Here is a 26,432-nt window from a genome sequence, read left to right on the forward strand (position 1 = left end):
GCTGTGTTTCGGGTGACTTGAGGTCCTTGATGATCTTCTTGGCCTTCTTGGCTGTAGTTGTAATTGACAATGCCTGCTCTCCAAATAAAATGATCCTCTCCTGTCCCCCAGAATACCTCACTGTAATAGCCTTAGAGAGACAGGGTTATCTCAGCAGATTTACCAAGCATGACACTTAGGACCACACAGCCCTGCTCAGACTCTAACCCATGGATGACGCTATATTAATTTAAATGTTTTATTTTACTAGGAAAGTCAGTTAAGAACAAATCCTTATTTTCAATGACAGCCGTGGAACAGCGGGTTAACTGCCTTGTTCAGGGGTTGCCTTGTTCAACGACATGTGTACCTTGTCAGCTCGGGGATTCGAACTTGCAACCTTTCGGTTACTAGTCTAACACTCTAACCACTAGGCTACCCTGCCGCCCCAAATATTAATGCCACATACACTAGATGCCTGGTTCACATTGGCTCCAGAAGGGCTAAGTGTTCTTAATGTTATTGGGCTGAACCTTTTGTGTTAGCTCTGTCTGAACACACAGCATTGTGCAACAGGATCATTGTTGGTCTTTACAGTCCTGTTTCGATGGTGGAATGTTCTAGGCTCAGATTGGTCCCCTGTCCAATTCATTCCCTACCATGAAGGATTCCATCAGTCTGAATCAGTGTTAATGAGAGGATGGATTCCGTACTGGTCTGTATTGTAAATGAACTCTCTGCATACTAGCACTATAAAAGTAAAGTCGTTAAACTCCACAGTTCTCTCATTAAAGTTAACCCCCCCAAGCTTACAAATAAGCACCATCTCATACTTTACAGTACATGGTGCAAAAAGGGTCTGGATGTATGTGTTCATTCTCCGTGTTGGTGAGTGTGTTGTGTGTGTTTTTAGGGGGAAGGTTATACGGTGGTCTGGTGCTCGTCAACCCCTTCCCATGACTTTTATTGCAGTGAAATAAGATACACTTCATTAAACACACACACACACACACACTCCTTCATTATATCATCAACCTTACTGCCCTCAACCAGCACCAGTTTTTGCCCCCCACTCCCACATCTGTAAGCAATCCCAGCTTGTTGGAATGCACCCTAAATGTTCTCTCTGACCTCCCTCCCTCCATCTCTTCCCTTCCCTTCACCCCTCTCTCCCCTCCTCATTTCTCCAACCCTCCCTCAGATCCAGCAGTGGGAGCAGAACCTGGAGAAGTTTAACATGGACCTGTTCAGGATGCGCTGTTACCTGGCCAGCCTGCAGGGCGGCGAGTTGCCTAACCCCAAGAGCCTGTTGGCTGCAGCCAGCCGGCCCTCCAAGACTGCCCTGGGACGCCTGAGCATCTTCTCAGTGTCCTCCTTCCATGCACTGGTCAGTCTCTGGTTGGGATGGAGGGTGTCTATATAGACTGAAGTTGAAGCAGGTTGTGACTGCAGAGGTAGATCTAGTCCTGACGGTGTGTTATGTCTGTTATATCGTCAGGTCTGTTCCAGGGATGAGGCCACACTGAGGAGGCGCTCTGTGTCCCTGAGCCAGAGATCACGCAACAAGAAAGGCCTATTCTCCTCCCTCAAAGGCCTGGACAATCTCACTAAGAGGGACCGCGACAAGAGACCATCTGCAGGACAGGTATGGTACCTGGACATACTGCACACACAGGACACACTAAATGCCCATACAGAGAACACACACATACCTACAAGGAAATTGACGCAGGACTTTTTCATATTTCTAAGAGAATGTTGAAATGGGGCCCTGGTGTGCATTTGTACCCCATAAACATGATTTAATTTTTTAGAGGTAATAAGCTCATATTTGTTGTTGTTGTTGTTGTAATTACTCTTCCCCACGCGCTCATTATCTATTGATGTTGTCAGCCCCCACCCCGTATGCCCTGAAGGTACTGCCCAGCAGAGTCTTCTAAGGCATGGAACAGACCTACTTCCCAGGATCTCGTCTATTATGAAAACCAATGCATTTGGATAATGGTGTAGTACACTAGATTAAGGTGTCACAACATCCCTACAATCTTTTCTCTGATATAGACAGTATTCTGCTTTGCGTTGCATCTGAGCTGGAGGCTTCACTTTGAGGATACATAAATGTTTCTACGGCCATGTCTCTTACTGGTTTTGACTGATGGACTGACTTTGATTGTAGGGAGCATTAAGCACCCATCTATAATGTAGATGCTGCTAACTGCCAGCTTCTGATTCTCTGTAGTGCTCTTCCAAACAGGAGGCCAGGTGTCCTTAATGCAGACTAAACCGAGTCTTCCCTGCTCCCAGTGCTCTCGTCACCCCTCCACCTCCGCGGGGCTTTGTGTGTGTGTGTGATGTTGACTGTGGTGTTTGGGAGCTCCAGCAGGCTAGCTAATGAGACCCAGTTTGGTTTCACAGCGCAGAAGGCCGAGGTGGCTCACAGCGCACAACGAGCAGGAACAGTTCTGTACCATGAATTATTAAAAGCCATATGTGGTAAATTGTAGCCTGCTGTACCCAGCCCTACAGCGACAAACAGATGGTTTGTGTAAGTTCACTAAATATTAAACAGCCCACAGTTATTCACAGGTTCCCCTGTAAAGCTCTCCAGTTGAGATATGTTTCTGTTCCTTTTCTAGGATCTTGGTGCCTATTAAAAAGAGTGGCACATTGCTTCGAGGGGAGTAGTGCCGGTCTAGTGCCGGTCTAGTGTTTAGTTTCCCATCTTTCCTGGAGATGAGTTAAGCCTTCAAGTTGTGTGACATCATTGCTCTCTGTCCTCCCAATGAGTCAATATGACACGTGTTTATTACAGAGGGATTTATACTGAACAAAAATATAAACGCAACATGTAAAGTGTTGTTTCATGATCTGAAATAAAAGATCCCAGAAATGTCACCTACGCACAAAAGGCTTATTTTTCTCAAATTTTGTGCACAAATTGGTTTACATCCCTGTTAGTGAGAAGTTCTCATTTGCCAAGGTAATCCATCCACCTGACAGGGATATCAAGAAGCTGATTAAACAGCATGATCATTACACAGGTGCACCTTGTACTAGGGACAATAAAAGGTCACTCTAAAGTGCAGTTTTGTCACACAACACAATGCCACAGATGTCTCAAGTTTTGAGGGAGCTTGCAATTGGCATGCTGACGACAGGAATGTCCAACAGAGCTATTGCCAGAGAATTGAATGTTCATTTCTCTACCATAAGCCGACCTCCAATGTCGTTTTAGATAACTTGGCAGTACATCCATCAGGTCTCACAACCGCAGACCACTTGTAGCCACGGCAGCCCAGGACCTCCACATCCGGCTTCTTCACCTGCGGGATCATCTGAATGGGGGATGGGGGGGGGGAGAGTGTCTCTGTCTGTAATAAAGCCTTTGTGGGGAAAAACAAATTACGATTGGCTGGACCTGGCACCCATGGCTGCGCCCCTGCCCAGTCATGTGAAATCCATAGATTAGGGCCTAATTAATGAGTTTCCATTGACTGATTTCCTTCTATGAACTGGAACTCAATAAAATCTTTGAAATAGTTCCATGTTCCATTTTTACATTTTTGTTCAGAATAGACAGCAGGCTGATCTCATAATGCCAAACTCTCACTCCTTTACTTTCTCTCTCACATCCTCATTCCTTTTTCTCTCTCTCTTACCCTGGCGCTCTCCCTCCAGCTCTCTTTCTCTACTTCTATAAACATTAGCTACCGCCTCCCCTCCCACGACGTCCCACAGTCCTCTTATTGAGTCATCTCAGTTGACTAAGCCCCAATCCTATGTTCCCTGCTTGGTGATTTCAAAATCAAAAGCTCTCCCTCAACACAGGCCTCTCTCTGTTAGACAAGGGTGTGTAGCGTTACCCTGTGAGCTGCCTGGCCAGGGTTCAGTGGCTGCAGCAGGCCGGAGGGCCCAGGGATTTGTGGGAGAAGTTTAAGAGTTCTAAAGTTAGTGGGCTTTGCGGCAGTCAGGCAGCGGTGTTTACAGCTACTATAATAAGACCTGCTCGGTGCCTCATACAGCATGTATAACCTCCGTAGACGGCGGTCAATGCTCTGTATATCACTACTACTGCCATCTGTCTGGAGAGGCCATGTTCATTTCTCATCTGAAGCGAAGCAGAGTGTTGGGTTTAGCTGTGTTAAAGTACATTAGAGCAGTGGTGTCATCATTCTGAACCTGCTGAGTCACCCTTCCTAGAGGGCTTAGGGACTCATCACATGCCTACCTGCGTGCCTGCTACAACATGCTTTACATCGGGAGGGAGGGAGGGAGATAGAGAGGTAAGGGATCAAGAAGAGAGAGATTAAGAGGTAGAGTTAGCGAGAGGAGATCTGGAGGAGGAATCCTCCGCCCTTCTCTCTACCCTAGCAGGCTGTCTGTCCTCTCATCTCTTCTCTCTACCCTGGCAGGCTGTCTGTCCTCTCATCTCTTCTCTCTCACACACTCCTGCCACACAGTAGTACCAGCTGTATCTCTACACTACTTATTACTGCCTCCCTCTGGAGCCTCACAGGCTGCCCCAGTCCTAGCCCTAGTCCCAGCCCTAGTCCCAGCTGCAGGGTCAGCCCTAGTCCCAGCTTGCAGCCCTAGCCCAAGCCCTAGGCCTAGTCCCAGCTGTAGCGTCAGCCCTAGTCCCAGCTGCAGCCCTAGCCCCAGTCCTAAGCCTAGTCCCAGCTGCAGCCCTAGCCCCAGTCCTAGGCCTAGTCCCAGCTGCAGCCTCAGCCCTAGTCCCAGCTGCAGCCTTAGCCCCAGCCCTAGTCCCAGCCCCAGTCCTAGTCCCAGCTGCAGCCCTAGCCACAGTCCTAGTCCCAGCTGCAGCCCCAGTCCTAGCCCCAGTCCTAGCCCCAGTCTTAGCCCCAGTCCCAGTCCGCATGGAAATAGTATCAAAGAACCAGGCCCTCACTGCACACTTTTTAATTAGCTACATAATAACAACGTTTGTGTAATAAGTCTGCTGCTATGGGTTACCGCTGTTTAATAGATGACTACAGGGATTTTAACAAGTCAAGGAAACATGTTTCTCTCTGTTGCAGATCTTTGAAAGTGATGGAGGACAGCCCTACTGTCTCCCACCCACTAGTTCTGAGGTCAGTCCATGTTACACTTTCATATGACTGTTTCATCTAATTCTATTACCTTTTAGGAGTAAGGATATAAAAATGTCAAATACCATATGTTTTGATTTCTACTTCAGATTAGATATCAAACAAGTGTTAAACAATCATACAATTCATTGACTGAGAGTCTACAGGCTAGATTTTCTAAGTGAGCGCATATGGCTGAGACGTAGATCAACAGTATCATGTGTCTCAACAAGCCTCATGGTTACGCATTACGATGACAAGCCGTGGGATGACATCTCCCAGGTACAGGGGTCAGGGGTTAAGGGTCATGCCTGCAGCTTGTGTCTGAATCTGCAGACTTTGGGCTGGGGTCTGTCCTGTACATAGGACCAGAGCGGGATCAAAGGTAAGATACCTTTCATGCCAATCTGCAGGTGTCTGTCTATCTGTACTGCAATATCTGTATACCACAAAGAGAGAAATCTGCACCCCATTGTATCTAAAGGGCAATAGATCCCACTATAAGCAATTCTGTACAAAGCCAAGATCATAAAGGAATTCTAACGTTTTATTTATAAGTGCTCAAAAGGGTGTGCACAATGAGTTATTTAACCTACCAGAACCAATTGGTTACCAACTAGTAACGGATAGACACCGTGTCCAATAGAGCCCCTGGTGTTCAATATTCCACCCCTCGTCTGAGCAGCAGGGGTAAAATACAAGGCAGGTTCTAGAGATGTAGTGAGTGGCTCCGGTCATAATGGAAAGTGCTGAGAGAGAGTGTTGAAAAGCTCGGTCTTGTCGCCAGTGTTTGTTAATAGAAGCTCTAGTGTTATTGTTTCCATCAGGAGTGTGACCGGGAGCAGGGAGGAGTAAAGATTGACACCTTGTAAAGAGCAGAATCAACAACCTCTGCATCATCAAGAGTTGCTTTGTGAGAAGGTGTCAACCATACAAAGGTTAACCCATGTTCACAGTTAAATGGCAGCTGAAAAGTGCAGATGTCCAGGCTTTGGCCCCAACTCCGAGCAGGTCCTCCGAGGCCATGGCCCAGTGAGACATGAGTGCCGGTCCATGGAGATGGAAACAAAAGTCTGAGCCTTTTGGGTAAAACACTGAAGTAAATGTGATGGAAACTCAGAATCAGTGTGAATGTGAGGAGTGAATACTGGAAATACACACCATCTGAGCAGTAACATACAGTAACTTTAAATCCCTTTGGATCACACATTGGAGCTATTAGCTGGTTACAAACACGTTGTCAGGCAGTTACAAATAGACTGTCTGGCATTTTCTCACACATATAGCATTGTTCCTCTGGTGTCTGTGGCTCTTCTGCTCTCCTCTTCCTCTCTGCAGAACAACTTGTCCTGAATGTGTTGGGATCTATGGGACAGATAAAGATTGACATGAGGGGTCAAAATGAACAGACAGAGAGGGCAGGATATCCATCCGGTAGGCTCGCGTCACTATTTCCCTGGACACAAAGCTCTGTATTGAGACTGAGTCTGAGATTAGGGGACCAGGGTGAATGTGGCCAATGTTGGAGCCATGAACTGCTCCACCCAGCATCAGAATAGCATGTGGCTGATGTGGCTAGGGACAACAACATCTTTTCTTTAGGACGAGCTTTAATGTTGTTGTCAAAGTGTCATGATGTATTTCTCATTCCTCTTTCTGTCCTGGAGTTGGATGAAGTATTTCCTGGAGTCCATTTTGATGTAGAGTTGGGCTCCTTTATGTCAGAGAGGAAGCTGTATTGATTTATGCCCCCATGCGTTTCATCCTCTGTTCTCTCTCAACACACACTGCTGTCACCTGTTTGTTCTCTGCCCGTGTTGGGTCTTTCTGGGTCTTAGTTTCAGCAATGTTTCTATTAATCAGTCATCTAACTCCCTAATCCACTGAAGGAAGGGGTGGATGGGTGGGAGTTATGAAGGTTCATGATGGCGGTTCGCTGTTAGAAAGAGGCTTACGAAGGTTCATGGTGGTGGTTCGCTGCTAGAAAGTGTTATGAAGGTTCATGGTGGTGGCTCGCTGCTAGAAAGAGGGTTACGAAGGTTCATGGTGGTGGTTCGCTGCTAGAAAGTGTTATGAAGGTTCATGGTGGTGGCTCGCTGCTAGAAAGAGGGTTACGAAGGTTCATGGTGGTGGTTTGCTGCTAGAAAGAGGGTTACGAAGGTTCATGGTGGTGGTTCGCTGCTAGAAAGAGCGTTACGATGGTTCATGGTGGTGGTTCGCTGCTAGAAAGAGCGTTACGATGGTTCTAGGTGGTGGTTCACTGCTAGAAAGAGGAAAGTCTGAGAGAAAAGTCTGAAGTATAGGTTTGAGTTTTGACACACACACTCACCCATACACACTCACATGTACGTTATAAGGGCCGGTGCGTGCTGAGGCTTGGCAGTGTCTGTGGAAAGATGACCAGGCCGTTACAACCCTGCCTGGGTCAATTAATGACTGAGTCCCATGTGGCTCAGGTGGTAGAGCATGGTGCTTGCAACACCAGGGTTGTGGGTTCAATTCTCACGGGGGACCAGTACTCACTATTGGATAGATAAGTGTCTGCTTAATGACTAAAATGTAAAAACTTGGCTTGAGGTGAAGAGGCAGACTGGTCGCCAACTGCCAACAGAGCAGTTATTTTCCAATCACACCATGTTGGATGGACAGACAGACAGGCAGGCAGGCAGGCAGGCAGGGTGGTTATGCAACCTTTCCCAAGACAACCATTTTTCTCTCCCTCTGAAAGTATAACCATGACCTCATTAACCCACAGGAGTGGACAGAAAGTTGTGAAAGAACCAGCTCTCTGTTGCTTGTCTCCACAAAGCTTAGAGCAACCCGTTGGCCAGAACATTGGTAGGCTTTATGTTGGCAGCGTTCTGTCAGGTTTCTCTTCCCAGATGGACATGTTGCTGGAAAATGTACAACCATGTTTTTCCAGCAACCTCGATCAGAAAGCCACTTTGGTATCCTCGCCAGACTCTCTGTGTGCGCGTGTGACTATATGTTTATGCCCAACAAACATAGGCCAAGTCAAAGAGACCTTAGTCCCCTAGTCTCACTCTGGTCTCTGAGGGAGAATGTCTCCCAAGTTTTTCCTCTGTGACACACGACAGAGTCCAGGAGACACACACCACTCTCTGTAGTCTATCAATGTGCTAAAACGCCACTATTCTACTTCAGTCCACACAGCAACTCTCTAGTGATGTGTTTCCATTGAAGCGCTGCTGAATCCTTGGTTGTTTCTGCTGGTTGTGACTTTTTAAACATGTGGAGCCTTGTATAGCAGCTGTGGTCTGTGTAGTTACTGTGGCATCGCCCACAACCCCTTAATGCAGCAGTGGCTGTTTTCCCTTCAGAGACATGGAGTCGCAACCAAAACCCAAATACTGCTGCTTCTGAGGCCCCGTGGCAGGACAACCCAGCATTAATACTAACCCCAACCTCATTGTTAATGTGGATAGGGAATAATTGGCCTGATGGACTCCAGGAAGGAGCCTGTCAAGGCAGCCATTAATCCATAACTAAACATGAAATCATCTGGATGGCACTCAGAACTAAATGAGCCTATTATCATCATGATGATGATGCTGCAGTCTTTTTGTAGATCGGTGTAGATGTCGCCCAGGCTAGACGCGCTCCTCAAAAACTCTGCCAATAACCCCCTGTAATCAATTCATTTGTGTACACCATCATTATGATGGCTATTATATGAAACAACTGTGTCCTGTGATGTCTAAATGGCTAATTGCATGACATCTTTGTACATGACATCATGACATCTTTGTACTGAACTTTGAGCCACTGCCAGTTTCTGGATCGGTTTAATGGAAACCTATTGATCTGTCTTCTCTCCCTCCCTTTATCTCGCTCTCTCTCTCCTTTTCTTCCTCTCCCTTTCTCATTTTCTTGCTCTCCCTCTCTCCCTCCTGTCAGAGACTGGACAGCCTGGCCAACCACTACTCTCTGGCTCCCCCTGAGGGCGGTCAATGGGAGAGCAGAGGTGAAACACTGGGCTGTGTTTACATGCCTGACAGCCACGCCGTCCAAGTGCCTATGAGACGGGACCATACAGTGGCTGATGTCGTCTCCCTAGCCTGCAAGGTGAGAGTCAAAGCTCAGTGAGTGTTTTAATATTAGGGTTCTGAGAGCTCTGAACACTTAGTTTTAGTTATGAAACAGTACTTAATGAGAGAAGCTTTTACTTGAGGTTATGCCTTGCTCTTATTAAGCCTGCTTTTATTAAAAACAACTCTTGTCAATGTAGTCATGTTAGAAGCTCCAATCTGTCAGTAATGTGACCAACCCATGCTCTTGAGCCTTTTGTGAACCCCTCATTTCTTATTTAGTGTTATGCCCATCGTTAGAGCTCATCTGTCCATTTTTTTAAATGGCTTGTACAGTAGACAGTTCCCGACAGTTACTTTGCTTGGTGTGTGTGTGTGTATATATATATATATATATATATATATATATATTATATATATATATAATATATATATATTATATATATATATATAATATATATATATATGATGTGATTAAGATGAAGTGGTGTCAAGTTTGATGAATAAAGTGTGTGTGTACATGTGTCTGTGCTGTGTGGGTGTGAGAATGAACTAGCCATCCCACTGCTGTCAGAGAGTGTGTGTGTGTGTATGTATATATATATATGTGTGACAGCAGTGGGATGGCTGGCTAGCTCATTCTCACACCCACACAGCACAGACACATGTACACACACACTTTATTCATCAAACTTGACACCACTTCATCTTAATCACCTTTGAGCCGCAGTGAACACATCCCACATCATATGCCTTTTTGTGTAGACCAGGTGCCTGGTCTAGACTAGTTGTATTTGCTGTTTATTGCTGCATTCAGGGTGTTGACAGATAATGTTTCCCTATCACAGTTGACGCAGCTGGACCCTAACCTGCACTGTCTCAGACTGCACAGATGTGTGGCCCAGAACGTAGAGGTCAGCACCCCAGCACCCAGCGAACTCCTACATGACCTGGTGAGCTAACACCTTATTCAGCATAATACTTCACTGGAAATGCAGAGAGGATTCGAGTTGTTTAACATCCCTGACCTATGTGTGAAGGGGTTATCTGACTGAGTTGTTTCCTTTGTGCAGTTGTATGACGAGCTAGAGGTGTTTCCAATTAATGTATTCACCCTGCACATGACGAGACCTGCCTGCACTGGAGACTTTGGTAGGTGTTCTGTACTCAAGCAGACAGGAGCCGTATGTGTGTGTCATTGCCTCATAGATCCTGTAAATCATTAGTTCAGCTCTATTTGTAAATATATGGTCATTGCACTCTACTAGCCATCGTTGACGCTGTCTCTCATCTCTGATGTCAGGCTTTGCAGTCACAGGGCACACAGATGGACAGAGGAACAGCCGCATCTTTGTCAGTGAGGTTTTGCCTGATGGACTGGCCTTCAGTGAAGGTATGTTCACTTAACTTTGATTATTAAACTCTGCAAAAAAGAAACGTTCCTTTTTCACGACCATGTCTTTCAAAGATAATTCGTAAAAATCCAAATAACTTCACAGATCTTCATTGTAAAGGGTTTAAACACGGTTTCCCATGTTTGTTCAACGAACCATAAACAATTAATGAACGGTCATTAAGACACTAACAGCTTACAGAGGGTAGGCAATTAAGGTCACAGTTATGAAAACTTAGGACACTAAAGAGGCCTTTCTACTGACTCTGAAAAACACCAAAAGAAAGATCCCCAGGGTCCCTGCTCATCTGCGTGAACGTGCCTTAGGCATGCTGCAAGGAGGCATGAGGACTGCAGATGTGGCCAAGGCAATAAATTGCAATGTCCGTACTGTGAGACACCTAAGACAGCGCTACAGGGAGACAGGACGGACAGCTGCTCGTCCTCGCAGTGGCAGACCACGTGTGACAACACCTGCACAGGATCGGTACATCCGAACATCACACCTGCAGGACAGGTACAGGATGGCAACAACAACTGCCCGAGTTACACCAGGAACGCACAATCCCTCCATCAGTGCTAAGACTGTCTGCGATAGGCTGAGGGAGGCTGGACTGAGGGCTTGTAGGCCTGTTGTAAGGCAGGTCATGACCAGATATCACCGGCAACAACGTCGCTTATGGGCACAAACCCACCGTTGCTGGACCAGACAGGACTGGCAAAAAGTGCTCTTCACTGACGTTTATTACTGAAGGAATGTTACACTGAGGCCTGTACTCCAGGGTGGGATCGATTTGGAGGTGGAGGGTCCGTCATGGTCTGGGGCAGTGTGTCACAGCATCATCGGACTGAGTTTGTTGTCATTGCAGGCAATCTCAACGCTGTGCGTTACAGGGAAGACATCCTCCTCCTTTATGTGGTACCCTTCCTGCAGACTCATCCTGACATGACCCTCCAGCATGACAACGCCACCAGCCATACTGCTCGTTCTGTGCATGATTTCCTGCAAGACAGGAATGTCAGTGTTCTGCCATGGCAAGCGAAGAGACCGGATCTCAATCCCATTGAGCACATCTGGGACTTGTTGGATCGGAGGGTGAGGGCTAGGGCCAATCCCCCCAGAAATGTCCAGGAACTTGCAGGTGCCTTGGTGGAAGAGTGGGGTAACATCTCACAGCAATAACTGGCAAATCTGGTGCAGTCCATGAGGAGCAGATACACTGCAGTACTTAATGCAGCTGTTGGCCACACCAGATACTGACTGTTCCTTTTGATTTTGACCCCCCTTTGTTCAGGGACACATTATTTCATTTCTGTTAGTCACATGTCTGTGGAACTTGTTCAGTTTATGTCTCAGTTGTTGAATCTTATGTTCATACAAATATTTACACATGTTGAGTTTGCTGAAAATAAATGCAGTTGACAGTGAGAGGACTGTCAACTTTTTACTGGGTTTATTTACACAACTTACATGTTACTGTAGTGTGACTTTATTTCTTACTGTGTGTTCCTCACCCAGGTCTGAGACCAGGTAATGAGATTGTGGTTCTGAACGGTCGAGGCGTGTCCACTTTGGACCTGGGTCTGATCCAGAAGCTGTTCGCTGAGCAGACCCTCCAGCTGACCCTCAGACGGGACGCACCGCCCACCTCACCCCTGACCTCTGACCCCTCGACTCCGACCCCACTGTCCAACCAATCACAGCTGCTGCAGGACTTCCTGGACACACACCACCATGCCAAGTCCACTACAGGTGAGATTGTGCACCCTCACATACACACTAACACACACGCGCGCACACACACAATACTGTGTCTTCGCCAAAAGGTTGGTAGGCATCACTTCACAGGTCTAACACAATTACTGTAACTATACAGTGTGGGAAAATCCTTTGCGCTTCAGGTCACTGGCTCAAAGAACTGGCATCAATGGTATGATCGATCTCAGAGCATCAGCTGGTTTACTATGAAGCTAACTCAATCACCAACAATTACATTACACAGTCAGATAACTTGTCTGCCTTGGATTAGTATTTTATACCAGGGGTCTTCAACCTTTTCGTGTCCAGGGACCTCCATTGAGGTGGCCCAGGGACCCCCATCATATGTTAAGGATATACATTTTTTCTTGTCTTATCAGGTGAATGATAATGTCAAGGAGAAGTAATCACATGTTTTAAATGAATAGATTTGGTAGATTGTTTTTCATTATTTTCACCTCCCCACATAATTGGAAGAGGAAGTATAAACTCTACCATAGCCTATTAGCTAGGAGAACATTTTAGCTAATAGCAGCTGGTTAGCCATGTGTCGGCAAAAATGTATGTCCAAGTCAAAACAGGTTACCAGCGGCACTTGCCGTGATCCGTACTCGAGGGTGCTTTTTCAAAGCATATGTCAGAGACTCCAGTGAGTGTAATGAGTTCCAGTGAGTGTAATGAGTTCCAGTGAGTGTAATGAGTTCCAGTGAGTGTAATGAGTTCCAGTGAGTGTAATAAGTTCCAGTGAGTGTAATGAGTTCCAGTGAGTGTAATGAGTTCCAGTGAGTGTAATGAGCTCCAGTGAGTGTAATGAGCTCCAGTGAGTGTAATGAGCTCCAGTGAGTGTAATGAGCTCCAGTGAGTGTAATGAGCTCATATACATACTGTATATAGCAGATGTTATTGCGAGTAGTGAAATGCTTCTGTTCCTGTCTCTAACAGTTCAGTAATATCTAAGAATACACACAAATCTAAAAGTAAAATAATTAATTTTAGAAATATTAGGACGAGCAATGTCGGAGTCCGGAGTATAAACACAGTACCAGTCAAAAGTTTGGACACCTACTCATTACAGGGTGTTACTTTATTTTGTACTATTTTCTACATTGTAGTGAAGACATCAGAACTATGAAATAACAGATATGGAATCATGTAGTAACCAAACAAGTGTTAAACAAATACAAATATATTTCATATTTGAGATTCTTCAAAGTTGCCACCCTTTGCCTTGATGACAGCTTTGCACACTCTTGGCATTCTCTCAACCAGCTTCACCTGGAATGCTTTTCCAACAATCTGGAAGGAGTTTTCACATATGCTGAACACTTGTTGGCTACTTCACTCTGTGGCCCAACTCATCCCAAACCATCTCAAGTGGGTTGAGGTCGGGTGATTGTGGAGGCCAGGTCATCTGATGCAGCACTCCATCACTCTCCATGGTCAAATAGCCCTTACACAGCCTGGAGGTGTGTTTTGGGTCATTGTCCTGTTGAAGAACAAATGATAGTCTCACTAAGTGCAAACCAGATGGGATGGCGTATCGCTGCAGAATGCTGTGGTAGCCACGCTGGTTAAGTGTGCCTTGAATTCTAAATAAATCACAGACAGTGTCACCAGCAAAGCACCCCCACACCATCACAACACCTCCATGCTTCACGGTGGGAACCACACATGCAGAGATCTGTTCACCTACTCTGCGTCTCACAATGACATGGATGTTGGAACCAAAAATCTCAAATTTGGACTCATCAGACCAAAGGACATATTTCCACCGGTCTAATGTCCATTGCTCGTGTTTCTTGAACCAAGCAAGTCTCTTCTTCTAATTGGTGTCCTTTAGTAGTAGTTTGACCATGAAGGCCTGATTCATGCAGTCTCCTCTGAACAGCTGATGTTGAGATGTGTCGGATACTTGAACTCTGAAGCATTTATTTGGGCTGCAATCTGAGGTGCAGTTAACACTAATTAACTTATCCTCTGCAGCAGAGGTCTTCCTTTTCTGTGGCGGTCCTCATGAGAGCCAGTTTCATCATTGCACTTGATGGTTTTTGCGACTGTACTTGAAGATACGTAAACATTTCTTGAAATGTTCCGTATTGACTGACATTCATGTCTTAAAGTAATGATGGACTGTTGTTTCTCTTTGCTTATTTGAGCTGTTCTTACCATAATATGGACTTGGTCGTTTACCAAGTAGGGCTAGCTTCTGTATACCATCCCCACCTTATCACAACACAACTGATTGGCTCAAACGCATTAAGAAGGAAGGAAATTCCACAAATGTACTTTTAACAAGGCACACCTGTTAATTGAAATGTGTTCCAGGTGACTACCTCGTGAAGCTGGTTGAGAGAATACCAAGAGTGTGCAAAGCTGTCATCAAGGCAAAGTGTGGCTACGTTGAATAATGATTTGTTTTACACTTTCTTTGGTTACTACATGATTCCATATGTGTTATTTCATAGTTTTGATGTCTTCACTATTATTCTACAATGTAGAAAACCCTGTAGGTGTGTCCAAACTTTTGACTGGTACTGCATATATACACTACCATTCAAAAGATTGGGGTCACTTAGAAATGTCCTTGTTTTTGAAAGAAAAGCATATTTTTGTCCATTAAAATAACATCAAATTGATCAGAAATACATTGTTAATGTTGTTCCTTTGTCCAGTGTCTGTGTTCTTTTGCCCATCTTAATATTAAATTTTTATTGGCCAGTCTGAGATATGCCTTTTTCTTTGCAGCACTGCCTAGAAGGCCAGCATCCCAGGGTTGCCTCTTTACTGTTGACATAAAGACTTGTGTTTTGCGGGTACAATTTAATGAAGCTGCCAGTTGAGGACTTGTGAGGCGTCTGTTTCTCAAACTAGACACTCTTATGTACTTGTTCTCTTGCTCAGTTGTGCACCGGGGCCTCCCACTCCTCTTTCTATTCTAACTGGTTAGAGCCAGTTTGTCCTGTTCTGTGAAGGGAGTAGTACACAGCGTTGTACGAGATCTTCAGTTTCTTGGCAATTTCTCACATGGAATCGCCTTCATTTCTCAGAACAAGAATAGACTGACTATTTTCAGAAGAAACGTATTTGTTTCTGGACATTTTGAGCTTATAATCAAACCCACAAACATTTTTCAGCTGTGCTAACATACTTGTAAAATCGTTTTTTAATGATCAATTTGCCTTTTAAAATTATAAACTTAGTTTAGCTAACACAATGTGCCATTGGAACACAGGAGTGATGGTTGCTGATAATGGGTCTCTGTACACCTATGTAGATATTCCATAAAACATCTGCCGTCTCCAGCTACAATAGTAATTTACAACATTAACAAATGTCTACACTGTATTTCTGATCAATTTGTTTTTATTTTAATGGACAAAAATGTGCTTTTCTTTCAAAAACAATGACATTTCTATGTACAGTATAGACATTAGGGACAGTATGTGGATAGAATATGTAGTATATCTGAAGAATACGTAGGATAGAATAGTATATGTACAGCAATAGTTGAAAGGGATGGCCTTGACTTGAATACAGTATATACATATGAAATGGATAAAACATTATGTAAACATTATTAAAGTGACCAGTGTTCAATGTCTATGTACGTAGGGCAGCAGCCTCTAAGGTGCAAGGTTGAGTAACAGGGTGGTAGCCGGCTATTGAAAGTGACTAAGTTCAGGGCAGGGTACTGGGTGGAGGCCGGATAGTGATGTCCATTTAACAGACTGATGGCCTTGAGATGTTTTTCAGTCCCAGCTTTGATGCACCTGTACTGACTTCGCCTTCTGGATGATGGCGGGGTGAACAGGCCGTGGCTCGGATGGCTGAGGTCCTTGATGTCTTCTGGGCCTTCCTGTGACACCAGCTGTAGATGTCCTGGAGGGCAGGCAGTGTGCCCCTGGTGATGAGTTGGGCAGACCGCACCACCCTCTGGAGAGCCCTGCGGTTGCGAACGGTGCAGTTGCCGTACCAAGTAGTGATTCAGCCCGACAGGATGCTTTCAATGGTTCATCTGTAAAAGTTTGTGAGGGTCTTAGGGGCCAAGCCAAATTTCTTCAGCTTCATGAGGTTGAAGAGGCACTCTTGCGCCTTTTTCACCACACTGTCTGTGTGGGCGTACTATTTCAGATTGTCAGTGATGTGTATGCCGAAGAACTTGAAGCTTTTCACCTTCTCCGCTGCGGCCCCATCGATGCGGATGGGGCTGCGCTCCCTCTGCTGTCTCCTGAAGTCCACGATCAGCTCCTTCGTTTTGTTGAGGGAGAGGTTATTTTCATTGCACCACTCCACCTGGGCCCTCACCTCCTCCCTTTAGGCTGTCATGTCGTTGTTGGTAATCAGGCCTACGACTGTTGTGTCGTCTCCAAACTTAATGATTAAGTTGGAGGTGTGCATGGCCACGCAGTCATGGGTGAACAGGGAGTACAGGAGAAGGCTGAGCACCTACCCTTGTGGGGCCCCTGTGTTGAGGATCAATATTGGAGGTGTTTTTGCCTATCTTCACCACATGGGGGCGACCCATCAGGAAGCCCAGGACCCCCTACAGTATGGTCCACGGATCCCCGGTTGAATACACCTGATGTATACTATATCTACCGTGCACTGAGACCAGTAAACATACAACATGTCTCTCTACTCAACGCTGCCAACAAGTGTTCCTGGCTGTGGCAGATGGCTGGTTATTATAGTCACAGTCACACTTCCACAGAATTGCTGCTACTTGGCAGATACTGTGTTAGGACTGGGCCTACTATCAGTGGGTGTGGGTACCACCAACCTTCCTCGATTCCGCTCCCAACACTTTCTCTGGAAATGGTCTATCGACAAGCTGTTGCGCTGACTTGCTTCTCTCCACCAGACAAATGCTGTAGGGTTCTGTGGAAAGTGCCAACAAATGGTTTTCTGTATGAAATGACATTTACTATTATAAACATTATATAAACAAAATAATAATCATCACTCATCTATCAAAGAATTTGGCTGACAATTCTCCAGCTCTCTCTTTTACAGCCCTCCCTTCAACCACTACGTCTGCTTATCTCTGCTTATCTCTGCTTATCTCTGTCTGTCGAGAAGATAATTTAGATTATCTGTTTGTCACTTACACCCTATTAAGTCACCACAGACGTCCTTTTAATGAGAGTCAAATACTTCCTCAAAACCCATCATCTCCAAAACATTACACTTCCTCATAACCCATCAGCCACAATACGTTATACTTCCTCAAAACCCATCAGCCACAATACGTTATACTTCCTCAAAACCCATCAGCCCCAATACGTTATACTTCCTCAAAACCCATCAGCCCCAATATGTTATACTTCCTCAAAACCCATCAGCCCCAATACGTTATACTTCCTCAAAACCCATCAGCCCCAATACGTTATACTTCCTCAAAACCCATCAGCCCCAATACGTTATACTTCCTCAAAACCCATCAGCCCCAATACGTTATACTTCCTCAAAACCCATCAGCCCCAATATGTTATACTTCCTCAAAACCCATCAGCCCCAATACGTTATACTTCCTCAAAACCCATCAGCCCCAATATGTTATACTTCCTCAAAACCCATCAGCCCCAATATGTTATACTTCCTCAACCTGGTTCACCAACTACTTTGCAGACAGCATTCAGTGTTTCAAATCGGAGGGCATGTTGTCCAGTCCTCTGGCAGTCTCTATGGGGGTACCACAGGGTTCAATTCTCGGGCAGACTATTTTCTCTGTATATATCAATGATGTTGCTCTTGCTGCGGGCGATTCTCTGATCAACCTCTACGCAGATGACACCATTCTGTATACTTCTGGCCCTTCCTTGGACACTGTGCTATCTAACCTCCAAACGAGCTTCAATGCCATACAACACTCCTTCCGTGGCTCCAACTGCTCTTAAACGCTAGTAAAACCAAATGCATGCTTTTCAACCGTTCGCTGCCTGCATCCGCACGCCCGACTAGCATCACCACCCTGGATGGTTCCGATCTAGAATATGTGGACATCTATAAGTACCTAGGTGTCTGGCTAGACTGTAAACTCTCCTTTCAGACTCATATCAAACATCTCCAATCCAAAATCAAATCTAGAGTCGGATTTCTATTTCGCAACAAAGCCTCCTTCACTCACGCCGCAAAACTTACCCTAGTAAAACTGACTATCCTACCGATCCTCGACTTCGGCGATGTCATCTACAAAATAGCTTCCAATACTCTACTCAGCAAACTGGATGCAGTTTATCACAGTGCCATCCGTTTTGTTACTAAAGCACCTTATACCACCCACCACTGCGACCTGTATGCTCTAGTCGGCTGGCCCTTGCTACATGTTCGTCGCCAGACCCACTGGCTCCAGGTCATCTACAAGTCTATGCTAGGTAAAGCTCCGCATTATCTCAGTTCACTGGTCACGATGGCAACACCCACCCGTAGCACACGCTCCAGCAGGTGTATCTCACTGATCATCCCTAAAGCCAACACCTCATTTGGCCGCCTTTCATTCCAGTTCTCTGCTGCCTGTGACTGGAATGAATTGCAAAAATCGCTGAAGTTGGAGACTTTTATCTCCCTCACCAACTTCAAACATCTGCTATCTGAGCAGCTAACCGATCGCTGCAGCTGTACATAGTCCATCGGTAAATAGCCCACCCAATTGACCTACCTCATCCCCATACTGTTTTTATTTATTTACTTTTCTGCTCTTTTGCACACCAGTATCTCTACCTGCACATCATCATCTGATCATTTATCACTCCAGTGTTAATCTGCTAAATTGTAATTATTCACTCCTATGGCCTATTTATTGCCTACCTCCTCATGCCTTTTGCACACAATGTATATAGATAATTTTTTTCCTACTATGTTATTGACTTGTTTATTTTTTACTCCATGTGTAACTCTGTGTTGTCTGTTCACACTGCTATGCTTTATCTTGGCCTGGTTGCAGTTGTAAATGAGAACTTTTCTCAACTGGCCTACCTGGTTAAATAAAGGTGAAATAAAAATAAAAATAAATAAAATACGTCATACTTCTTCAAACCCCAATACGTTATACTTCCTCAACCCCAATACGTTATACTTCCTCAACCCCAATACGTTATACTTCCTCAACCCCAATACGTTATACTTCCTCAACCCCAATACGTTATACTTCCTCAACCCCAATACGTTATACTTCCTCAACCCCAATACGTTATACTTCCTCAACCCCAATACGTTATACTTCCTCAAAACCCCAATACGTTATACTTCCTCAACCCCAATACGTTATACTTCCTCAACCCCAATACGTTATACTTCCTCAACCCCAATACGTTATACTTCCTCAACCCCAATACGTCATACTTCCTCAACCCCAATACGTTATACTTCCTCAACCCCAATACGTTATACTTCCTCAACCCCAATATGTTATACTTCCTCAACCCCAATACGTTATACTTCCTCAACCCCAATACGTTATACTTCCTCAACCCCAATACGTCATACTTCCTCAAAACCCCAATACGTTATACTTCCTCAAACCCCAATACGTTATACTTCCTCAACCCCAATACGTCATACTTCCTCAAAACCCCAATACGTTATACTTCCTCAAAACCCCAATACGTTATACTTCCTCAAAACCCCAATACGTTATACTTCCTCAAAACCCCAATACGTTATACTTCCTCAAAACCCCAATACGTTATACTTCCTCAAAACCCCAATACGTTATACTTCCTCAAAACCCCAATACGTCATACTTCCTCAAAACCCCAATACGTCATACTTCCTCAAAACCCCAATACGTCATACTTCCTCAACCCCAATACGTTATACTTCCTCAACCCCAATACGTTATACTTCCTCAAAACCCCAATACGTTATACTTCCTCAACCCCAATACGTTATACTTCCTCAAACCTAACGTAGCAGGCTTAAAAGAAACACCTTTAACTAGATCCCCCTATATACTGGTCTTAACGAGAGGAGAGAGAAATAAACAGTTTGGGGAGGTTCTCTTCTACACTCTTCAACCAATTCGGTAAATGTGGAGTTGAGACGGAGTGTCTCCTTGGTTAACATACAAAAGTGGAAGTCGCGTCACGGTCTCTTTCCATTTTCCCTGAAAACTGGAGCATCCAGTTGTTGAGGACTCAGCAGAGGCTATACTTCCTAAAAATCCATCAGCCACATTGACCCTTCAGAGTCAGCCGGACCGATGAGCAGTGGAAATGTCTAGAAAGGTCTTAAGCCTAGGAACATGTATGTTCAGGGGAGAGAGGAAGTGTTTTAATAAGGTGTTTTACTGAAGGGCTCTTCCTATCTTAGGCTTAGTTTCCGGTGATGACTGACCCAGTGAGGCAGGGTACTGGAGTAACGCCTCGCATGCAGCTAGCTGAAACAGTCACAGTTGTATGAGCAGGCGTTAAGTCTTTTAAACTACACAGTTTTACCCTTCCCTGACTGGCATTCATTTCTAAGGTGAGGGTATCAAAATATATGGTCATGTTTTCCTCTACTGTATATTTGTGTCATGACTTTGAAGAAGTGTCTTTTATACAGGGGAAATTAAGTTTGTGTAATTGCTTTAGCTGGTGACGCTTCGGTCTGTCTTCATAGTTTTGCTCGTTAGTGAAATGATGATGAATTTTCATGCAGCAATTTGAATCTCTGAGGGATTATCTCACCACGCTATTTATACAGATAGAGTTTTCATGTAATTATGCTTTAGGTCATTTATTCTGCGTATGAGAACTGAGAAAGTTTCTCTTTCAAGTAGTTAGGGTGTTGGAGTTCTAACAGTTGTACAAGAGAGTGAATGACAGTAATTTGTCATGACAACATCCTGAACCAACACCCCAGGCAACACTTCACACTACAGGACTGATGATGACATGTAATACAACTTACCCGAAAACTGTGTAGCCACTGGCTTGCCACTCAGATGGAGATAAAAGCATCTTACTGTACATAAGATATGAGAGAGGCCTGTAACATGACTGCAGTTTCATCCTCTGCCTCTAGAGGGGGTGTGATCCCAGTCAGGCTGATGAGGGTGATGAGAGGTCAACTCGCTGAACCATACTAGTGTGACAACAACCAGGCAAGACTCCTGGGGTGTGTGAAATGTTTTGTGTCATGTTATATTGCTTTGAGATATGCTTAGTAGGGAAAGGGTTTGTCCAGCTACATATCTCTGATAAGTGCCTCTGAAAAGCCTCATTCTCCAGGTGTTTACCTACCAATCAAAAGGTCAAATCAATTGATTGTGCTGAGTTGATTTCCCAATAGCCTGTGAGTTTGTTAGAAGCAGGAAGGGAAGAAGGCAGGAAGGGTAGATGTCCCTACCAGACCCAGTTAGTGTAATCAGATCTGACCTCAGTTAATCCAGTCAGGTGCCTTTAACCAGAGGCACCATGTGACTGCGAGCTTTCCCAAAATGTGATTTTTAGGAAAACCGCTACAGGAGTTAATTATCATCAGCTCTCCGCTGAGACCATGTCCAACAGACGAAGGGAACTGTTCGATTGGTTCCCTTGGCTGACAAATGGAAGAGTCACTTCAAAGTGATGATGTTTTAGAATGCTGCAGTTCTAGTCCACATCTCCCTGTAGACACCTATGATTACATGGTACACTGGTACTACAGAACTGTGTGTGTGCTATGTGGTCAGCAGATGGATGCTGAACTGTAATCATCACCCCATCTCAGAGGAAATGTGTGTGACAGCACTGGCCTTGAGGACAACAGCATTTCCTTCATATATACCACTATTCCAATTGGCTGTGCTTGTATTAAATGGCCAAGCCAGTTAACTATAAAACACTGAACATCATCCCGTAAATGTGATGCTGAAGCTAATTGCTGTGTCTTGCAGATGTGTCCTTGGTGCCAGAGGTCCTTGGTGAGTCCTTAGGCTCTGGGCTGGAGAATGGTCTACAGCACTCCAACAGCCACAGGGCCGTACAACACAGCAAGGTAAGACTGAATCTACGCTGCCCCTGGTACTGCCCACACTGGGCAATATGAGTCAGAATAAACATACAGAGAGGAATGAGAGAGAGATTCATTCACATCTACAGAATAATCAACAGAGCTTTGAGATCATGAACATAAGCAATCTTGAAACAGTTGCTAAAGTATATGTGTGCAAATGAGTGTGTGTGCTGTGCGTATAAATGTGTTTACTGCTTGGCGCCCCTCATCAAGGACAGCTGTGCTGTGGTAGCGAGGCTGAAGATGACTTGGCACCACTCTTAGAGAGAGCTCTATATAATTACACCGTACTGGGCTCAGTCGAAAGACGGCTTGTTACTGTCACACTCAGAGAGAGGCCCTGTGTCTCGGTCTAATGCCCATACTGTCAACACTCCTCTGCCTGCTACTAACCTTCTCACTGTCACACTGAGGTCCCAGCACACGAATATTACCCCAGATAGACATCCTGAACAGTAGAGAGTTGTAAAGACAGTTAGGGTTGGTCTGCTAGGGATGAGGCAGGGTACTGAGCTCCAAAGCCCACTGCTAGCATAATTTCCTTCATGGCTCCATCCCTAGCATGGAGGGAGAATAGACCTCTGTCGCGCTCTCTCTGTCGCGCTCTCTCTGTCGCGCTCTCTCTGTCGCTCTCTCTCTGTCGCTCTCTCTCTGCCTCTCTCGCTCTGCCTCTCTCGCTCTGCCTCTCTCGCTCTGCCTCTCTCGCTCTGCCTCTCTCGCTCTGCCTCTCTCGCTCTGCCTCTCTCGCTCTGTCTCTCTCGCTCTGCCTCTCTCGCTCTGCCTCTCTCGCTCTGCCTCTCTCGCTCTGCCTCTCTCACTCTGCCTCTCTCACTCTGCCTCTCTCTCTGCCTTTCAATTCAAATGTATTTTTATTGGCATGACGTAACAATGTACATATTGCCAAAGCGTACATTATTAACATAATTCAAATGATAATAATAATAATCAAGATTGTCAACGGGGCATTCAGTAACAAAAATAATCAAGGGTAAAAATAATCATACAATAACAATGGCTTAGAGGACAGTGCCTGTCAGTCACTGTCCCTCATCTTATGACAGGCAGCAAGGTTTTGATCAGTAACCATGGTTAAATAGTTTGCCATGGTGTACTGCCACTTTAGGGCCAGATAGCACTGCATTTTGCTTTGTGCTTGTGTTTCCCAATAGGTAGTGTAGTTTTGTTTTGACTGTGTTGTAATTTGGTTGTAATTCTGATTGATTGGGTTTCAGTGTGTTAGAAGAACAGGTTTGTGAACTCAGGAACAGCTGGATGAGGGACTATTTTCTTTGCTTAACTTTCTGCATTGCAGGTCTTGGTAATGATATGGGAGGATGTAACTGTATTTATATGGTTTCCAAAACTAAATGACTCTTTAAATTTTTTATTTTATTATTAGTGGATGTTGGCCTAATTCTGCCCGGCATGCATTGTTTGTAGTTTCCCCCTGGACATGTATCAGAATCTTACAGAACTCTGCATGCAGGGTTTCAATGCGGTGTTTGTCCCATTGGGTGAATTCCTGTTTTGCAAGTGCACCCCTCACCTCGCTGCCATAAAGTGCAATTGGTTCAATGACACATTCAATTAGTTTTAGCCACGTTTTTATAGTTATTTCAATTTGAATGTGTTTTTTAATGACAGAAAATGCCTTACGTGCTTTCTCTCTCTGTTCTCTCTCTGTTCTCTCTCTTTCTCTCTCTGTTCTCTCTCTTTCTCTCTCTGTTCTCTCTCTGTTCTCTCTCTGTTCTCTCTTTCTCTCTCTGTTCTCTCTCTGTTCTCTCTCTGTTCTCTCTCTGTTCTCTCTCTGTTCTCTCTCTGTTCTCTCTCTGTTCTCTCTCTTTCTCTCTCTGTTCTCTCTCTTTCTCTCTCTGTTCTCTCTCTTTCTCTCTCTGTTCTCTCTCTGTTCTCTCTCTGTTCTCTCTCTGTTCTCTCTCTGTTCTCTCTCTTTCTCTCTCTGTTCTCTCTCTTTCTCTCTCTTTCTCTCTCTTTCTCTCTCTGTTCTCTCTCTGTTCTCTCTTTCTCTCTCTGTTCATTCACTGCCTCATTGATGTGTCCTGATGAACCTACGTAATTGTAGTGTGTGCAATACTCAGTATATTTTGTACCTGATGAAAACGTTGGTCTTATTCCCTGAGATCTGGATCTTCTCTTGAAAATCATTATGTTAGTCTTTTTGGGGTTTACTGCCAGAGCCCAGGTCTGGCAGTACTGCTCTAGCAGGTCCAGGCTCTGCTCTAGGCCTTGTGCTGTGGGTGACAGCAGGCACAGGTCTTTTAACCTCTTAATTGTGGAGACTCTCTCGGTCTCTCTCTTTCTCATTGTCTCTCTCTGTCTTGTACCCTCTGTCTGTCTCTCTCTCAATTCAATTTTCAATTCAAAGGGCTTTATTGGCTTAGGAAACATATGTTTGCATTGCCAAAGCAAGGGAAGAAGACAATAAACAAAAGGGAAATAAACTAAGGAAATAAGCAATCAAAAATGAACAGTAAACATTACGTTCACAAAAGTTTTAAAAGAATATAGACATTTCATAAGTTATATTATGTACAGTCTTGTAACAATGTGCAAATAGTTGAAGTACAAAATAAATAAACAACTACATATAGTTGCATTTACAATGGTGATAGTGCTCCCCTGATTTGTCTGTCTGTCTGTCTGGTCTGTGTCTGTCTGTCTGGTCTGTGTCTGTCTGTCTGTCTGGTCTGTGTCTGGTCTGTGTCTGTCTGTCTGGTCTGTCTGTCTGCTCTGTGTCTGTCTGCTCTGTGTCTGTCTGTCTGTCTGCTCTGTGTCTGTCTGCTCTGTGTATGTCTGCTCTGTGTCTGTCTGTCTGGTCTGTGTCTCTCTGTCTGGTCTCTGTCTGTCTGTCTCCTGTCTGTCTGTCTGGTCTGTGTCTGGTCTGTGTCTGTCTGTCTGGTCTGTGTCTGTCTGTCTGGTCTGTGTCTGTCTGTCTGGTCTCTGTCTGTCTGTCTGGTCTGTGTCTGTCTGTCTGGTCTCTGTCTGTCTGTCTGTCTGTCTGTCTGTCTGTCTGTCTGTCTGTCTGTCTGTCTGTCTGTGTCTGTCTGTGTCTCTGTCTGTGTCTGGTCTCTGTCTGGTCTCTGTCTGGTCTCTGGTCTGTCTGTCTGTCTGTCTGGTCTGTCTGTGTCTGTCTGGTCTGTCTGGTCTGTCTGTGTCTGTCTGGTCTGTCTGGTCTGTGTCTGTCTGGTCTGTGTCTGTCTGTCTGGTCTGTGTCTGTCTCTGTCTGTCTGGTCTGTCTGGTCTGTCTCTGTCTGTCTGGTCTGTCTCTGTCTGTCTGTGTCTGTCTGTCTCTGTCTGTCTCTGTCTGGTCTCTGTCTGTCTGTCTCTGTCTGGTCTCTGTCTGTCTGTCTGTGTCTGTCTGGTCTCTCTGTCTGTCTGTCTCTGTCTGTCTGTCTGGTCTCTGTCTGGTCTGTGTCTGTCTGTCTGGTCTCTGTCTGTCTGTCTCCTGTCTGCTCTGTCTGTCTGGTCTCTGTCTGTCTGTCTGTCTGTCTGTCTGTCTGTCTGTCTGTCTGTGTCTGTCTGTTTGTGTCTGTCTGTTTGTGTCTGTCTGTTTGTGTCTGTCTGTCTGGTCTGTCTGTCTGTCTGTCTGTCTGTCTGTCTGTCTGTCTGTCTGTCTGTCTGTCTGTCTGTCTGTCTGTCTGTCTGGTCTCTGTCTGTCTGTCTGTCTGTCTCTCTCTGTCTCTGTCTCTGTCTCTGTCTGTGTCTGGTCTGGTCTGGTCTGTCTGTCTGTCTGTCTGTCTGTCTGTCTGTCTGTCTGTCTGTCTGTCTGTCTGTCTGGTCTGTGTCTGTCTGGTCTGTCTCCTGTCTGCTCTGTCTGTCTGTCTGGTCTGTCTCCTGTCTGCTCTGTCTGTCTGTCTGTCTGTCTGTCTGTCTGGTCTCTGTCTGGTCTCTGTCTGGTCTCTGTCTGGTCTCTGTCTGTCTGTCTGTCTGTCTGTCTGTCTGTCTGTCTCCTGTCTGTCTGTCTGTGTCTGTCTGTTTGTGTCTGTCTGTCTGGTCTCTGTCTGTCTGTCTGTCTGGTCTCTGTCTGTCTGTCTGTCTGTCTGTCTGTCTGTCTGTCTGTCTGTCTGTCTGTCTGTCTGTCTGTCTGTCTGTCTGTCTGTCTGTCTGTCTGTCTGTCTGTCTGTCTGTCTCTGTCTGTCTGGTCGGTGTCTGTCTGGTCTGTGTCTGTC

The 26,432-nt window shown here is 45.2% G+C and overlaps 1 protein-coding gene across 3 annotated transcripts in view; it reads left to right on the plus strand.

Moving 5' to 3' along the window:
- LOC109893777 (T-lymphoma invasion and metastasis-inducing protein 2) overlaps positions 1-26,432 on the plus strand; it is a 106,760-nt gene that overhangs the window by 40,543 nt on the left and 39,785 nt on the right. For 2 of the 3 annotated variants that reach the window (XR_004210649.1, XM_031829065.1), the window contains exons 7-15: positions 1,181-1,366; positions 1,478-1,624; positions 5,016-5,069; positions 8,985-9,152; positions 9,964-10,068; positions 10,189-10,267; positions 10,419-10,508; positions 12,028-12,261; positions 22,127-22,227. Coding sequence is in view for 2 of the 3 variants with exons in the window: in XM_031829065.1 (XP_031684925.1) it covers positions 1,181-1,366; positions 1,478-1,624; positions 5,016-5,069; positions 8,985-9,152; positions 9,964-10,068; positions 10,189-10,267; positions 10,419-10,508; positions 12,028-12,261; positions 22,127-22,227 (1,164 nt within the window). In the remaining variant the exon portion in view is untranslated. The remainder of the gene's footprint in view (positions 1-1,180; positions 1,367-1,477; positions 1,625-5,015; positions 5,070-8,984; positions 9,153-9,963; positions 10,069-10,188; positions 10,268-10,418; positions 10,509-12,027; positions 12,262-22,126; positions 22,228-26,432) is intronic. The other variant, XM_031829066.1, reaches the window with a different exon arrangement.

This window comes from Oncorhynchus kisutch, linkage group LG7 (genome assembly GCF_002021735.2).
Source record: "Oncorhynchus kisutch isolate 150728-3 linkage group LG7, Okis_V2, whole genome shotgun sequence".
Classification (NCBI taxonomy): domain Eukaryota; kingdom Metazoa; phylum Chordata; class Actinopteri; order Salmoniformes; family Salmonidae; genus Oncorhynchus; species Oncorhynchus kisutch.